The 16902-nt window shown below is 36.9% G+C and overlaps 1 protein-coding gene across 5 annotated transcripts in view; it reads left to right on the top strand.

Moving 5' to 3' along the window:
- LOC104574775 (3',5'-cyclic-AMP phosphodiesterase 4D) overlaps window positions 1-15586 on the top strand; it is a 345941-nt gene extending 330355 nt beyond the window's left edge. For all 5 annotated transcript variants that reach the window (XM_088523262.1, XM_088523263.1, XM_088523265.1 and 2 more), the window contains 9 exons: window positions 4291-4384; window positions 6755-6927; window positions 7903-8001; window positions 8090-8254; window positions 10004-10103; window positions 13042-13196; window positions 13675-13797; window positions 14308-14490; window positions 15133-15586. In XM_088523262.1, coding sequence (XP_088379388.1) covers window positions 4291-4384; window positions 6755-6927; window positions 7903-8001; window positions 8090-8254; window positions 10004-10103; window positions 13042-13196; window positions 13675-13797; window positions 14308-14490; window positions 15133-15543 — 1503 coding nt within the window. In that variant the 3' untranslated portion in view covers window positions 15544-15586. The remainder of the gene's footprint in view (window positions 1-4290; window positions 4385-6754; window positions 6928-7902; window positions 8002-8089; window positions 8255-10003; window positions 10104-13041; window positions 13197-13674; window positions 13798-14307; window positions 14491-15132) is intronic.
- The last annotated feature ends 1316 nt before the right edge of the window (window positions 15587-16902 follow it).

Genomic DNA, 16902 nt, shown 5'->3' with positions numbered 1-16902 from the left:
TGTAACTCCTCAGACATCATAGATTCTTAAACTGAGGTGACATGCAATTTTGTCACTTCGTGAAATTTTTAATCTTGTGCCTGTGATATTTTTTCTATGATGAGAGTAAAAGAAAAACATTAAAATAAATCAGAAACAAGTAAAATAAAAATCATGCTGAAGGAATTTTTTTTTTCAGTCAATACTTTACTAAACTCTGTTCCTGTGACATCAGTATCCAGCAGCAAAGAGCTGCATAATTGACTTATTGGACAGTTTATAGCCTATCGATTCCCAGGGAAATTTTGTAGACAGTAATGAGTGGCTAGGATGTACCAAAGAGGCACAGATGCATCATTTTTCCAGGCTAACAATGCCTAGAATGTAAAGTTGGAAAATCTTTCTTTCTGAAGGGTTCGGTATATCGCTGGCTCAGCTGAAAATATCTACTTCTTCTTTCATGTGCTGAGTTGCCCATGATGTAATATACAATATTTGTGTATTAGTAACAACAGTTTTGATGCATTATAATTCATTTTCTTCAACTAGGAAAGTATGCAGCGTCTACTTCTTTCAGTTCATTAAATATTAACATCTGGTGATAGTGAGAGGAGTTTTTCATGTTTTTCTTGGCTTATTTTGAAAAAAGGGCCAGACGTTGTTTTCTGTGGTGATGAACAGTGGGAATATGGAGAGTCTAGCCAAGTTTCAAGCGCTTCAGTGAGGCACTTCTGGATGATTGGACGATGTTGACTCATAGGAGTAACAGAAACTCCTCAGATTTACTCTGAGGGAGCCATATGAGAGCTAGGTAGAGGTTCATTCTAAAATAATAATACAGGATTGTCTAAATCTGTGGGAAGTTAATGCTCTGCAGCAACATTCAGCCTGTGGATGGGTGCACTTGGGACAAAATTTAATTCTGAGAACGCAGTGCAGTTAGCAAAGTTTTTGTACTTGGGGAAAACTCTTTTCCAAAAGACTGGATGTTAAACATCAGAATATTAAGTAAAATATAGGTGGACTAAACTGTGTTTTAATCAGTAAAAATATATGAGCATCTCTGTTACTGCCAGCTCTTTTTGTTTTACGTTCTCAAACAGATTTTTGTGTCATTTTTTTGTGCTATTTTTTTCTTGTTTTTTTTTTCATTCAGGAGCAGCATTATTCCCCTGCATCAGAAACTGCTGCATATGGTCTTCAGCTTCCCATATCTTACTGTGGATGACAGTCATGAGGTTTTGTCATATTTAATTAAAAAAATAAAATCAAAGCAGCCTTCTAAACTCCTTCTTAGTCCAGATGTCAATTAAAGCCATGCTGGTGTTGCGTCAGCAACTTGGGAAAGGATTTGAGGACATCGTGCTTTGCAATTCTTGAGAGCCCAGGGCTCCTCTCACCAAGTTTGCTGTCAGCAGGAGGGCTTTGCAGAAGCCACGGGACTCGTTTTATTGCATGCACATTTTCAACAGCAAGGATTCAACAGCACTGATTGCACAGAGTGTAATCTCCAGGTTTCATGCTGAGTGTTTAGGCGACTTACGGGCATGAGAGGAGGTGGGAAAGCCCGACTTTGCATCAGACCAGTTAGGAGCATAGGACTGGAGGCTGCCAGATCCTTTTAGTCCCATATTAATCCTCTGTATTTGTGGATATGCATGCAGTAACTGCCTACAGGATCATTGAGGTTGGAAGGGACTTCTAGAGATCATCTAGTCCAACCCCCTGCTCCAGCAGGGACACCCAGAGCACGTGGCACAGGGTCGCAGCTGAGGGGGTTTGGAAGATCTCCAGAGAAGGAGCCTCCACAACCTCCCTGGGCAAGCTGTCCCAGTACTATTTGGAAATTCTTAAAGAACATCTATGCCACAGGTTACTAAGTGATTCCCAGCGCTTGGTAACAAACCTCAAAGATCAAAAGCCAAAATGATATTCACTAAAGGAAGACAGCAGAAGAGACTGAGGTCATCATGATGTATTCAATCTCTGCATTTATATGACATTATTTCAGTGTAACTCAGAAATAGACCTCACACCAAGGCGCAGAAGAGGCAAAAACCACTGCAGTAGTTCCCACCAGTCTCAGTTTCAACCATTTCAACCATTTTTTTCTGGTTGAAAAAAATTCCTTCAAGCTACTAGCCATTATTAGCACTGAATGTGCAGACAGGACACCAGTCAAGCACTGGAGAAAAAGTAATAGCTTCGGAAGCATCAGCAAGCCCTCTTTTCCCTAAGTAGAACTAGCTTTCAGTATTGTCACATAAGGAAAACCCTGTTCCTCTTCTCCCCTAATTAAGTTTATGATTCAGAAAAGGAAAGAAAAATCCTTCATAATTCTTGTATGAGATAAGTACAAAAAAAAAAAAAAAAAGCATAGTGGGAGCAAACATCAAACTATTCTCCTTTCAAACTTGAAAAACCTTAAAAGTAGTTGGCGATTTCCTAAACAGCGTGTGCCTTTAAATTGGTAATTAGGTGGCCTTTTTTCAAAAGAGGGAAAGCAACCAGTAATGTAGCTGCAAAAACAGTATTGCCAAGCTAGGAGTGTTGATCAGGAAAAAGTGGATGTAAGGACGTGTTTCAGAGGATTCACTGGAATTAGCTGAATTAAATTAAGAAAGAGAATATAGGCCAAATATTGAAGACGTAATAGATAGGCTGGTGATAGGCCTGGAAGTTAATGCAATTGTGTCAACTTCTGACATTTTATTAAGATTCCTATAGGTGGTATTTAATTGAAATACAGTTTCTGAATTCAGTCTGGGAACAAGTAATTCTGTGAGTTCTTCAGTTTTTACCTTAAAATTTCTCATCTTAATGCTTTCATTAAAAAAAAAGGCATGCAACCATGTTTTATGTGTGTGTTAATGGTTTAAAGAAAGACTTTTAAAAATATTCTAGGGATCAGCAAACTTTGTTTTCTAATATTCAGCATTGATGACAAACATCTGAACTCATTGTAAAGGTGCGTACTGCTTCCATGCGTATTATTTCACCCTGTCCTTTGTAGTATTTGCGAGTGCAGTTACAGTATGGGTCTAATTTTCAGAAATCTGTTGAGCACTTGGTAGCACACTGCTATATGTGAGATCAAAGTTGAGCCTTTGGCTTGTGACAAAAGCAGAATTCAGTCTTTGTAGCAGGAAGTTCCTGGGCTGATGGCATGTCAAGACAGCAGGAAGAGTGCAGTGGCTAATGGCTAGGATGTTATATTACAGGTAATTTTTATATAACACACTGTGTGCAGCAAAGCAATTGGCGACTTACAAAGACACTGTGAAGAAAATAGCACCTTCCACGACGCAAGGCCTCTTTGAAGAAGGGACTTTGATGATTGGAAAGGAGGTGGTTAGTGTTTTGTCTAGTGCTTTATCTCTAATAGGCAAATAAATTACCAGTTTTCAGCATAGAGGAATGTTTACAGGAATATGTTCTGAAGATAGCTTAATGTAACAAATAATCATAACTGGGTGAACAAGGTGATTCTGAAAATGGCACAAATTATTTGGCTTAGTTAAAATAAAAGATGACTGAGAAAGCAAACAGCAAAATGAAAGGGTGGCACAGTGGTGGGCAACATTCAGTAGTGACAGTTGGAGGAAAATGTACATTGGAAAGAGTTCTTTGAATTGCTAATAAATATTGCTGAGTTCTATTTAGTGATATTATCAAAGCAGAGATATACTAAATGAAAATGCAAATAACACAGCTGAAGCTGTGTTGCACGGTTAACCTGCAGAACACCATGCCAGAAGATACCATGTAATCCTTTAGTCAGAAGGAATCCAGAAAGAATTAATTATGACTAGGGAATCAATTACATATTTAGTGGAATATTAATGTCTACTTGGATGAAATAAACTGTGAAATATGAATTGCTAACTTACAGGGAATAGGAAGGAATTTCTATAGAAAAATGTTTTCCACTCTGATATTATATCGATACAGAAAACTTTCCGAGATAAAGACTTTCTGAGACTTTCTAGTATAAAAATTCTAACTAAAAGGCAACAGTTACCCATTTCTATTCATACTGGTATGTAGAAAAAGGATAAGGTATTGTGATTTCTTTTAATGCAGTGCCATGAAACATATTTGAGTAAATCAATGATGGACGGGAAAATAGATAACTTGAAAGGTTACAAAGTACCAGGCAAAAATGCACAAGCAAATTAATTTATAAATGTGGTAAGAAACCTCTAGTAGAAAAGCATGAAATAACGGTTTTCTCTGTGATGTTATTTTTTCATACCAAATATATCTTGACCTCTAACTCCTGCTTCTGTTCTATTTTGTTTTTCTTTCCAGTTTAAAAGAATGCTGAACCGTGAGCTAACCCACCTATCTGAAATGAGTAGGTCAGGCAATCAAGTCTCAGAATATATATCGAATACATTCTTAGGTAAGTCGCCTGGAGTCCATTTTTTGCCTTTTGTGTTTTATCTCTCTCTATGCAGTGATGCATTTTAGAAGCAAGTACCTTTCCATATTATTTTCTGCTTCCAGAAACTTTTTCTATTTCATTTTTCAGTATTTGAGCAGAAAGATCGTGGTAGATGCATTTCTCCACAGCTCATTCAATTTTTTTTTATGTCGTTTCCCTGTGTGTGTGTAGTTATAGATAGATGTATATTCATGTACAATTAATTAATTTCAACTAATATGTTAGTACCACATTAGGAAGTGAATATATAATGAATATAGAAGTGAATATATAATGAATATAATATATTTCATATACTAAAAATCATTCTTCCATTCTGTGTTCCATATGAGCAGAAGGAAAGTTACACCAAAGAGGTGCCAAAAGTACATAAATATAAGTAACCTCATTAAGTCTCACAGCACGCAGTTCTGATGCTTTGGCATTCGTAGCCTGCACAGGAGAAAGTGGGCAAACATGGCTAAATCAGAGTCTGAACAGATTGCTGCTGGGTGGGAGAATATGTACAGCTAAAGTGCTTACATGGTGGGGTGCAAGCATTAAAAAAGCCTGACACAATATTACAAAGATTATGCTTCCTCCTCCATGGCTTTGCAAAAGGCAGGGTATTTTTGTGATAAAATCATTTAAAAGCAATGAAATATTATCTCATCTGTGTGGATTTGAACATGAATATATAGTTAATATGCAAAGTAATAGAAAAATTGAGAGAAACACTATAGGTTCACAAAGACTGTGTATAAGAGAAGCACAGCTGGACATGCCTGAATTAGAATAGCAGGTACTTCAAGAAGTACCAGTCAATGATATATTTTAGGATACATCTTGTTTTCTTCATGTGTGTTACCATAGTTCGGACTTTTATGTGTGTGTGTATGTGTGGGTTTTTTTTTTAAGGAAGCAGAGTTTTTTAAGCATATTGTATTCTACTTATCACTGTATATTCTGAAAGACTGAATGTGGCTGCTGAATTGAGTAACCCTCTCCGAGAACAGCAGCACAGCAGGATTTCCCGCAGCTGGCAAGGGATGAGCCTCTGCTGTGGAGAATGGAGCCCTGGAAGGCTCCACGTGAGGTTTCCTGAGACGATGACCCACTTAGACTCGCTGAAAGGCTGGAGGTATCAGTCAGTGTCTGCAAGCCTTCACTGGAAAATACAAGACTCATTTTGACAGGTCTAGGGAAATGCATCTGTCAGCCTTGAGCTGAAGGAGCTCTGGGAATGGAATCCCTTGGAGTGCTCAGAGTCTGGCTGCATGCAAATAAAAACCTTGGATACTTAAAAATGAAGATACAGGAGGATACAAGGGGGAAAACACCATTTAGGACTGTATTCCCAGGTAGAGCTCTATGATATGTATGAAGTTTTTAATAATGACAATTTTATAACAAGAAATACAGCAAAAATATTCCCTGTATAAAGATTAAGGCTCCTACACTGAATATCATACTACAGCAGCTTTTTATTTCTCAAATTAACTAACCTGTTTTATTACAGCCCTAAAATATATAAGAGCTTGCCAATAAGAATAAAATAACTTGATACAAAAACCTCATGCCAGAATGGCATATTATCTTTTCTGGACGTAAGACTGGACCGAGGATATTTTGTTTAATGTGCTCACAGTTAGGAAAACATTGGCAATCCTGTGGAATTCCATCGAAGATCTAAAGCTGTTCAGACAGACACTTCCTTTCACTCGAGTTGCTCTGACAGCTCTGTGTATGAACCTCCCTTTGATGGGCCTAAACTTTGTGCATATGACCAAGAGCATAAACATCAAAGCAGGAGCACGAGTCAGTGCACTTCATGTGCTGTCGGTTTGCACCAGTCCGGAGCTCTCGTGCTCCTTCTCCCCCTTTTTGTGGCTCTCCTTATGAGGAGAGTGGTGGGGAGCAGCCAGGGAGCTCTGCGCTGCAGGCTAAAGCTTGGTGACATTTCCAGAGTCTCCTCTTCACTGTGATTTGCTTGGAATTCTCAGAGGTCTCCAGTTAGTGCAGACTACTCAAGGGTAATTAAAAAAGGAAGAGAGAAAAAAAGGAGAAAAAGAAAAAAAGTAAAAAAAGAAAAAAGAAAAATCGCAGAAGATGCGTGCTTGGTAGTCTTAATATTACTGAAGTCTTTAACACACAGTTCTGTTTTACTCAGAAATAGTCTAAGTTTATGTTGCTTCACATTTCTCTAATGCTGTTGGCATGAAATACCTACTGCAAAATCTTCACACATAAATAAAATACACATTTTTTGTTAGGAACTGCAATGTCCATAGTATGAAACTATACAGTAAAGTGGACATAATTTTTCTGTTTTTCTTCATTCTTTTGAAGACAAACAACATGAAGTTGAAATCCCTTCACCAACACAGAAGGAGAAAGAAAAAAAGAAGAGGCCAATGTCACAGATCAGTGGAGTTAAAAAACTGATGCACAGCTCCAGTTTAACTAATTCCAGTATTCCCAGGTTTGGAGTTAAAACAGATCAAGAAGATGTTCTTGCCAAGGTAAAGAATATTTAAATTTTTGAATATAAACTATTGAATCAAGATAAAAGATTGTTGAATTGATTTAAGAGTATTTCCTGTGTTTATAACCATTGATTTCAGGCTGTAATACCAAAGGCTGATCTCATTAAAATAATATGAAACCGGTGCAGTGGAAAAATAACCTGTCAGAATCAGGCCATGAGGGTTAATTCAGTACTAAGAGGATTCCAACAAGAATATTTGCTTTCTGGGCATGGAATGCAAATGTGAATTTGTATTCGTTAATAAAGCTGCTTATTAATAAATACAATCTAAGAATGAAAACTCTTATATTGTCAGAAGCAAATATATAGTAGCTCTGTTGTTTTGAAATGCACCAGTGCATATGGCATTAGAGATATCCTTGCAAGTCCTGTCTTCAGCTTTACCATTTAATGTACATCGGTTGCATTTTAATTTGTAGTGAAATTTCCCATGATGATGGCATCAGCAGTTAACTATATGACAATAACATAAAACTGGCATAAAGAGATTAATCCAATTTTAGGTTTTTGCATTTTGAAATACACTTCTTATTCGAACATTCTGCTTTTGAGAGCAGGTGAGATGGTAGGAGAAGTGCAGCATCTCTGGAAGTTTCCTGCCAGGTGAACTCTGCCGTTACTGGGCAGGTAGATAACAAAGTGTGACAGATCAATGTATTCAAGATCCTATAGCATTTTTCCTTCTGGAACAATCCACTTCTTAAAATATGGACTCCTCCCTACCTACTGAGTTAAATTCTGGCAAGTTGATAGCTGTACATTCAGATGTTATAAAGTTAGTAGCTGCAGCCTCCATCATTTCAGAGAGTTCAGCACATTATTTTCACAGTAGCTAAATCATATTGCGAGCTTTGAATCTTTGTGGGTGTGCTGTTTAAAACTGTTTCAATCAAAAACCTTTGCAATATGTGCGTTAGATTTCAAAGTATCTTGTTGGATTCTATTCCAGGAACTAGAAGATGTAAACAAATGGGGCCTTCAGGTTTTCCGAGTAGCAGAATTATCTGGAAACAGACCTTTGACAGTCATCATGCACACCATTTTTCAGGCAAGTAGGCACAGCCATGTGGCTTTTTGCTTATGTTGGAGATCATTCTGTGCTTTATAACCTTACATGTTTCTCTTTCTATTTCCAGGAACGGGATTTGTTAAAAACTTTTAAAATTCCAGTAGACACTTTAATAACTTACTTGATGACTCTAGAAGATCATTACCATGCAGATGTGGCATATCACAATAATATACATGCTGCAGATGTTGTTCAGTCAACCCACGTCCTGCTATCAACCCCAGCGCTGGAGGTAAACAACACAGAAATGGAGAAGGAGCAAACATGAGAGAAGGGAAAATACTAAGATGTTTCTAAACTGAATGTTAAAGATCTTAAGTCTGTGTTTTTTTTTTAAAAAGAAATCCTGACATTTGTTTCTTGAATTAATTCTCTTTTAAAGATACTTTATGAGGATCAAAGTTTACTTACATGTAACTATTGTGGAGGAAATTTTTGAAGCACGATTTTATGCTTTGAGATTTCTCCTGTCACAATCTTTTCATTGGAACACCATGTGTAATTTGTTTCCACCATCTCATTATTAACTACATCCTGTTCAGTCATTGTTACACATATAAAACTATTGCTAACCACAGTCAGTGGAAATACTTAAGAAAGATGGTCATGAAGTACAATAAATTTAATTCCCTTTGAAAGGGAATTCTTCCATTTATTTATTTATTTATTTATTTAGCTCCTGCTTATTCATTCTGAACCTGAAAGGGTTCACCTGCGTGTTTTTTTTGTGTGTGTTTTTTTTTCTTTTTTTTCTCGGTTAGATATGATCATGTACTTACTTTCTAGTGAATTGCGTAAAGTGATTCTGTGAAGTTGAAGAAATATATTTATTTCCCTTCTTTAAGCATGATTCAATCCTTACTATAACAAACATTGACATATCCCAGTATAGTGGGGGAAAAAGGCAGATAAAGTAAGTAGATGAAATTTCAGTAGCTCAGAAGGATTTAACCGCATTTTGAAGCAAGGCTGCATTTTGATTCTTCATTCATAATGACCAATCTTTGTTATTACTGAGTGTTTTTGCCTTACTTTCTTACTAAAGTGAGCATTATAACCAGATCTAAAGACAGTTGGGATGTCCTGATCCTCAGAGATTCAAGAATTCTTTTAGAAAAAAATGTCTTTATCTCAAAAAGGAAGATGTGGGCTGCATAAGTCACTACTGTTCTCAGCAGACACCTGGAGTGATTGCCAGTAGCAATCATTTGTTGTTGGTGGTGTGGGTTTCTTTTTATTATTATGGCTTTGTTCTTTGCAAAATAGCATTAAAATACTAATTTCCTGGATGCCACTGCTGACCTATGTACTTACAAGCTGTTCTTGATCAGTTATGAAAGCTATTATGTAACTTGGTTTCTAGTGACAACAGCAGATTGGACTCAGTGTCGCATCAGGTCCTTTCCAGTCCTCTAGCCCTATCTTCCTAATGATCTCATACAGAAGAAGAATCACTAGATTTTGTTACATTCTTTATAGCGTGTCAGCATTTTCTTTAATATCGTTTAAGAACTGTACTTCTTTCAAATACTATGTGTTTATTGTTCAGCGTAGGCATGTATGTTATAACATAATACCATAATATGTAAGAATCAGGCTGAAATTTTACATTTAATTTGTGCTGTAGTTGAGAGACCCAAATCTGTACTTAATGATGTAGTGAAAGTGAATATATTTGCAGGCTGAAGCTGAAAAAAAAAACTTCAGTTGCTACTGAATTTAGTGATATTGTCAATGTTCAGCAATTCTGAAGTAAGCATAGTTTTACTTTGATGGCTAAGCCTGAAGTGTTTACCAGACATCTATATAATGGATGTTTTTACAGAGAGTTATTATCACCTGTCTACAAACATTTCCTCTTAAAATTCTGATACCTCAAATGTACTTTGCTTGCTCAGCTCTAGTTTCAAAATGCAGTCCCTTTTTTGAAAATACTTTTTTGCTGACTAGGTATTTTCATTTCTGTTTCATGGTTTTCTAGGCAGTGTTCACTGACTTGGAGATTCTTGCAGCAATTTTTGCCAGTGCAATACATGATGTAGATCATCCGGGGGTTTCAAACCAGTTTCTTATCAACACAAGTAAGTGTGACCTTCTGTGGTTTTCTCATAGATTTACTGCAAGATCTGTGCATTCAACTCATTCTCATTTGTACCTTTTCTCAGGAAGAAGCTACTTATATTATTTATTTTGCACTATTTGTAACCTTAGTAATAGTCTACATAGTATCCTCTCACAAGAATTACTAGGGCCTTACTAGGGTTGAACTCGCTATCAAAGGAGCACTGTTTCAGTGTATTGCATGTGATCTCTTTCCTGGAATTTTGTAAGGTTTGCATTAAATTAATAAAAAAATTGAAAAAAAAATGGAGGAAGATTATACAAAATATCAAAGAAGAAATATAATAGCTATTATGTTTATACCGGAAACATATTAGAAAATAGGCTGGTTTTTAGAAAACAGATGACCAGGTTCATCTTTGTTTCTCCATGGCAGCTCTAGTTTTTTTCTGACCTCTGCATACTAATTCAGCCTCTTGGACTGACTTTTGGCTGCCTACCTATGAGGCTACGGCAAGCATCTTCTTTCTTTTGTGTGTTTCTTGCTCCACATATGGAGAAGAAATCCCTTATGAAATAAGTTCCTAATGCCAACTTTCAAATTTGAAACTGTGTACTTCTGCACCATTCCTCAAGGCTGTTTTCTGCACCATTGCATGAACCACTTCCTCCCCTCTAATTTTCTACTAGAAGAAAAGCCATATTAACTTCATTGAACCTGATCATGACACATTTACTAAATGGATTGTTGCCCCAGTTTAACCTACTTTGATATCAGTGGTGTATGTTGCTATTTTAAGTGGGTAGTGTGTCAAGGCAAGTTCTGTCATATCTTATTATTTTTTGTTTTGCTATCTCAACTTCTGCTTTTATATTAACTGGTCTAAAAGTACAAAAGTTGAAATAATACTAAGAATCAAAACATATAAGAAGAAAAAGCTACAGAAATGGAAACATATCTAGGGTGGCAGTTTGACCCATCTGGTTACACATTTATAGAGTGTCATTTCTTGACTTAGTTTAATCTACTGCACTACTGAAATAGCATGACCCAGAAAGGGGAATATAGTTTGAAGAAGGGAGCTCCTGGTTCTGACTCACAGCTGCTGTACAGTCGAGTAAGACCTTCAGTCTTGCCTGCATCTAATTTTATTTGCTTTAATGGCCTGAGGGCTACCCTCTAGTGATACTCAATTTGATGACTCACTTGGGAGAAGGATTGGGATTGTCTCTAGATTTCAGGTGCTGTATTGATAAAGAGTACAGTTCTGCAGCAGGAACAGAGTGAATTGAGCTTTGTGCAGCAAACAGTGCCTAATATATGGATGCCTAAGAGTGGGCAGGTATAAATAAAAGCTTTTTCTCTTTTCCGTCAGAGATTGAATAGCAGAATATATTGCTGCCTTTGAAATGCTATGGGAAAACCATTAAGTTGCTAAGTGTAAACAGGATGAAGGGACCATCAGTGCTACTTAAAGCTTTTACTTGTAGACAGGCAGCTCAAATTCAGCCAAGACAGGCAAGGAGTCCATGTGATTGACACATCTCACTAACTGGTACTGTTGTTGTCAAGCTAGAAAGAGGCAAAGGGATTTTATCCCTTTCGAGTTTTTAGGTGCACAAAGAAGGTGAGAGGACAGAGATGGAGATAAAACCCACCACATTTAAATTTATTTAGCTGTCTAATGCCCACCAATTTCAATGAAAGTTTAAAATTCAGCGTACACTTGGCTTTTACAAAAGTTACACAGGAAATCTCACAAGCCCCAGATTTTCCTAGCCTCTGGAACATTTTTGCTTCCATCTAGTTCTGCGTTTTCCATTGATCTCTGCAGTGTACTTACTTATTTTTTACTAAGAAGTATAATAAAAAAATGGTTGACACTGCTTAAAACATTGACATATTTGCCACATTTCAGCTTATTCTTGGTGATTTTCATAATGTGATATTTCCAAAAATTATTTCCTTATTTCAGGATTTAAGGCCTGCTTTACACAGTTATCCAAAAATCAGACCCCTCTTAAATAATATTAAAGGGAAAACAAATACAGATTTTGTTAGCAAAACAAAATGCTTATTTGCTTATTGTAAGTCTGTCCTTCCTGATGAATACTCTTGAGGTTTGCAAAATGTTCTGGAGATTGCCAAGGAGAAACTTTCTTCTATTTCCACCTCCATTCAGAACTGAGAACAAAAAATAAAAAGTAAGCAAGCTTCATAAATATTCTGTGGAAGATGAAGATGAAGACAATAACAAATTCACATTCTTTTTCCTTTATGCTATTATGGCTTTGCTGCCATCAGGATGAGGAAAGTAGAGGAGGGATTTCCTGATTCACAATCACAAGATTGACATGTTCAGGAGGTGGGGGGAGACAGCAGGAGACTGCATAATAAGACTCATGAAATCTGAAGAGGGGAGCTTTTACTGGCACCCCATTGAGCCAGCAGGATTCTAAAACAAAGTTGCTGTAGAAGAAGATAATGAGGACTAACATAAGTATGAGACAAAAGGCAAGGCCACTACTGACATTTTCAAGCCACAGGACTTTCCAGGAAAAAGATCAAGAGTGTCACTGTTGCTGTCCTATCAACCTCCTCTCAAAACAAGCCGTTGTCGTAGACTAATGACCCCTAGGCCCTAGTTCATACACACATGGGAAAGAGTTCTGAAAATACCATCTGTGTACTGTTTCCTAACTTGCCACTTCAGGCCTGTGTACACACTTCAGCTGCAAAGCTTATTTTTTTGTTTTCCTCAAAACACTTTGCCTCAATTTGTTAAGATGTTTAGCCATTAATATTGTAACTTGTGCTCTGATGTGAACTACAGAACTTCTGTTTCTGAAAGCTCATCTTTAACTCTGTTATGAACATAATGAACCTGAAAAATCATAGAGTATAGACTTTGGAAGTATAGACTTCAGTAACATTCTGCCTTGTGCCTGTTACTGCAGATTCTGAACTCGCCTTGATGTACAATGACTCATCAGTCCTGGAGAATCACCACTTAGCTGTGGGCTTCAAGCTGCTGCAGGAAGAGAATTGTGATATTTTCCAAAATTTGACCAAAAAACAGAGGCAATCATTGAGGAAAATGGTCATTGACATTGTAAGTTCAACTTCAGATTTGCACTTGCATTGTGCTGTCAAATAGGGTATTATTATTATTGTTGAGTATTATTAGCACAGTAAGGTATAAATAAATAAATTGTCCAAACATGAATAACAGGTTTTTTTTTTCAATTTAAATATCACCTACACATTTTTGAAAGGTATACAATCTTGCTTCAGGCTGTTTTGATACCAAAATGTCTATGTCTGCTTTTGCAGCATCACAGTTAAGAATTTGCTGCTGAATTGGTGATGAACTTAGGCTGATCAAATCTTTATGATGCTTTAGTTATTTTGTTATATTTTTAAAACAAAAACTTATTGTTTGTGCACTACTGACATACAAGGCTCAAACTTTACCGGTATATTCTGACATAGCAGTTACGTTATCCCCCAGAAATGGTTCTTTTTGTATTTAAAGACTTTTAATAAAACAGTCAAAATAAAGTTTTCTTAATTTGTTTATTTATTTGAAGGTACTTGCAACAGACATGTCTAAACATATGAATCTATTGGCTGATTTGAAAACTATGGTTGAAACCAAAAAAGTGACAAGTTCTGGTGTCCTACTTCTTGATAACTATTCAGACAGGATTCAGGTAAGAACATCTGAAAATGGTCACTTGTGTGAACTTATGTCGTTAATAACATTTGCCTGCCCAGTATGGGTTAGACCAGCTGTCAACTCATACTTCATGACTATTTCTCTTGTGTCCTCTTCTTCATATGTATTTCTCACATATTCCATATTCTCTTAGGTACTGAGTGACTCTTTGGGAGGGTGATGAGTTGGCAAAGCACTTTTTTTCTGGATGTAGTTTGGCTTTGACTTACCCTTCGAACTTACCTGCGTGTTTGGTCTTTCCCTCAAATATTTTCTACCTCTTACATAGACAGAAGCTGCAGAAGTGAGACAGTTCATAGCTATTAATACAAGTGCTAAAACCACCCCTGCACATAAATTTTTGCTGTTTAGAATAAATCTTGCACTGCATGTATTTTCAAATCTGTTTCACAGCTATCTAATATGCAAGTGGAAAGAGAGCCTTTTTTTTGTCTAGTGTAATAACACAGCAGGTGCTCAATAAATATGTTTGCATTTATTTTAGGTTCTTCAGAATATGGTGCACTGTGCAGATCTAAGCAATCCAACCAAGCCACTCCATCTGTACCGCCAGTGGACAGACAGAATAATGGAGGAATTCTTCCGTCAAGGAGATAGAGAAAGAGAGAGGGGAATGGAGATAAGTCCCATGTGTGATAAGCACAATGCGTCAGTAGAAAAATCACAGGTAATTGATTTGAATAGCAGTCACATAACATACTGTGACATTTTAATAGAAAAGGATGGCCGGTTTATTTTGATGAATTTCTGAATGTAGATTTCTTTTTTTTTCTTCTTCTTCTTTTTTTCCCTAGTTAATTCAGTGTTTGAGTAGAGGGTGTGGGACATTTTCTTACTATGAAGCATAGCAGGGCATAGCAGTGTGTTTGCTAAAGGAATTCCCTGTAGTTATCTGCAATGAAGTGTATGTTTCAGAAAAGAACATTATATATCTGCTTATTAGTATTTCCTTCAAAAGCAGGACTAAATATAAAACAGCTGTTTGGCTCAGTAGATGCAGTGGAGTTGTCTGGAACGAACAGTCCCTTTGAAGACAAATCTTTTCCAAGTCCTTATCCTGAATCAGATTTTTGAGATGCTAGAAGAATCTATTTTCTACATAGAACAGCATGGGTTCCTTTCAGCCACACTCAGGATAGTGTCTCCAATGTCTCATGACAATTCCAAGGCACTGTTCTTCCTTCCTTTTTGACAGTGTGTCTGTTCAGAAAAACTTTTGTACAGAAAAAAAATAAAGGTAACCTGTATGCATAATTGTTTATTTGCCAATGAATAAGATCTCTCGCTTATTTTGTATTGTTTGAAACAGGTGGGGTTTATAGACTACATTGTTCATCCTCTGTGGGAGACATGGGCAGATCTTGTTCACCCGGATGCCCAGGATATCCTAGATACATTGGAGGACAATCGAGAATGGTACCAGAGCACAATCCCTCAAAGTCCCTCTCCTGCACCTGATGACCAGGAAGAGGGTAGGCAGGGCCAAACTGAAAAATTCCAGTTTGAACTAACCCTGGAGGAAGATGGTGAGTCAGACACCGAAAAGGACAGTGGGAGTCAGGTAGAAGAAGACACCAGCTGCAGTGACTCCAAGACTCTTTGCACCCAGGATTCAGAATCCACTGAAATTCCTCTTGATGAGCAAGTAGGGGAAGAAGTGGAAGAGGAGGAGAACCCGACAGAACCCTGTGTAGTAGAAGACCGTTCTCCTGATACGTAACGATGAAGATGCAGTCTCTTTCTCTGTTGCTCTCTCCCATTCTCTTTCTCTCTGTCATTTTTTTTTTAATTAGAAAAGGTTTCCAAAGGTTGTCATGTGCTATAACCATGATCACAACTCACTGTCATCTGCCAGGACGTTTGTTGATCAAAACTGACCTTGATGACCCAGTTTGGCACTCAGGAATATTGTAACCAGAATTTTCACCTCCATAGCATCAGAAAGCAGGGGGAAGAACATCCATAAACTACATTTTAACAAGTTCTCCATTTGGCAGATTTGGTTAAATAAAGCAAATATTTTCAGATGAGTACCACCTGCCAACAGAATGCTGGTGTGGTTTGATGGCTTTTAATTTTGTTTTATTTCAAAAGCAAAGCATTGAAAAATATTCGTCATCAGAGGAAACAGAAAATAAACTGAGGTTCCTACTGGAAAACAAATGCACATAAGTGATGGGACACAACATGAATCTGTTACCAATGGGAAGATGAGCTGTGGAAATTGCATAATTTTCTAATTTCAAGTCTTCCTGATATATGACTAAAAAAAGTGTAACCCAGTGGGTTGCACTAACCTCTGCATTTTGTATAATATGTAAAAGAGATCTTTTGTAGAGCTTACTTTTATTATTAAATGTACTGAGGTATTATATTTAAAGAAAAACACTTTCAGACTTCATCTGTCACTGTTTTTGTTTATTTTTTTCCAAAGAGTAACTTGCAAGTTTTCAGTACAAATCTGTGCTACACTGGATAATACTTCTGGGTTTTTTTTTTTCTTTCCTTCAGTTTTGCACCTTAGAATTTCATGGTAATATTGAGCTGTAAAATTCTAGTATTTTATGTATTAGTGACTGCCATGAATATCCTGTATGTTACATAAAACTCCTTCAGTATGATGGCATCTATTCTTTAGATTTTATTACACTTTTTTTTCTTCCAGACATATCAGAGGAACTTAGTTGTGTTCTTTTCGTCATAGTGATTTCATCTTGGCAGTTCCATATTTCTTACTTCCAAAACTAAGCTTTACATACATGGTCTGATCGAAACCAACTGGATCATTAAGATCCAGGTAGGATTTGCAGGACTAAAGCCAGTAGAAAAGTGCTGAATTGTGGTTTTCTTTTTTAATATAAAAACAGTTCTTCTGTTGATTAATAAAATCAGTCCGTCTCAAACATCATTTTCAGGATATTTTTTGCTGGGAGCTATAGATTGCTGAGCCAGAACAGACTGATACAATCTATGGAACATTTGTTTTGGCAAAAAAGCACGAGTGTCGTATTTCCAGTTTTGTCTCCCTTACTAACTTTTTATCTGTGTCAGGTGTCTAGTTAGACTGTTGGCTAATCTG

Source organism: Tinamus guttatus, unplaced genomic scaffold (genome assembly GCF_059628265.1).
Source record: "Tinamus guttatus ecotype Peru unplaced genomic scaffold, ASM5962826v1 Tinamus_guttatus_pri_ptg000173l, whole genome shotgun sequence".
Taxonomy (NCBI): Eukaryota; Metazoa; Chordata; class Aves; order Tinamiformes; family Tinamidae; genus Tinamus; species Tinamus guttatus.
Note: the sequence above shows the minus strand (reverse complement) of the source record. Positions and strands in the feature narration are given on the sequence as shown.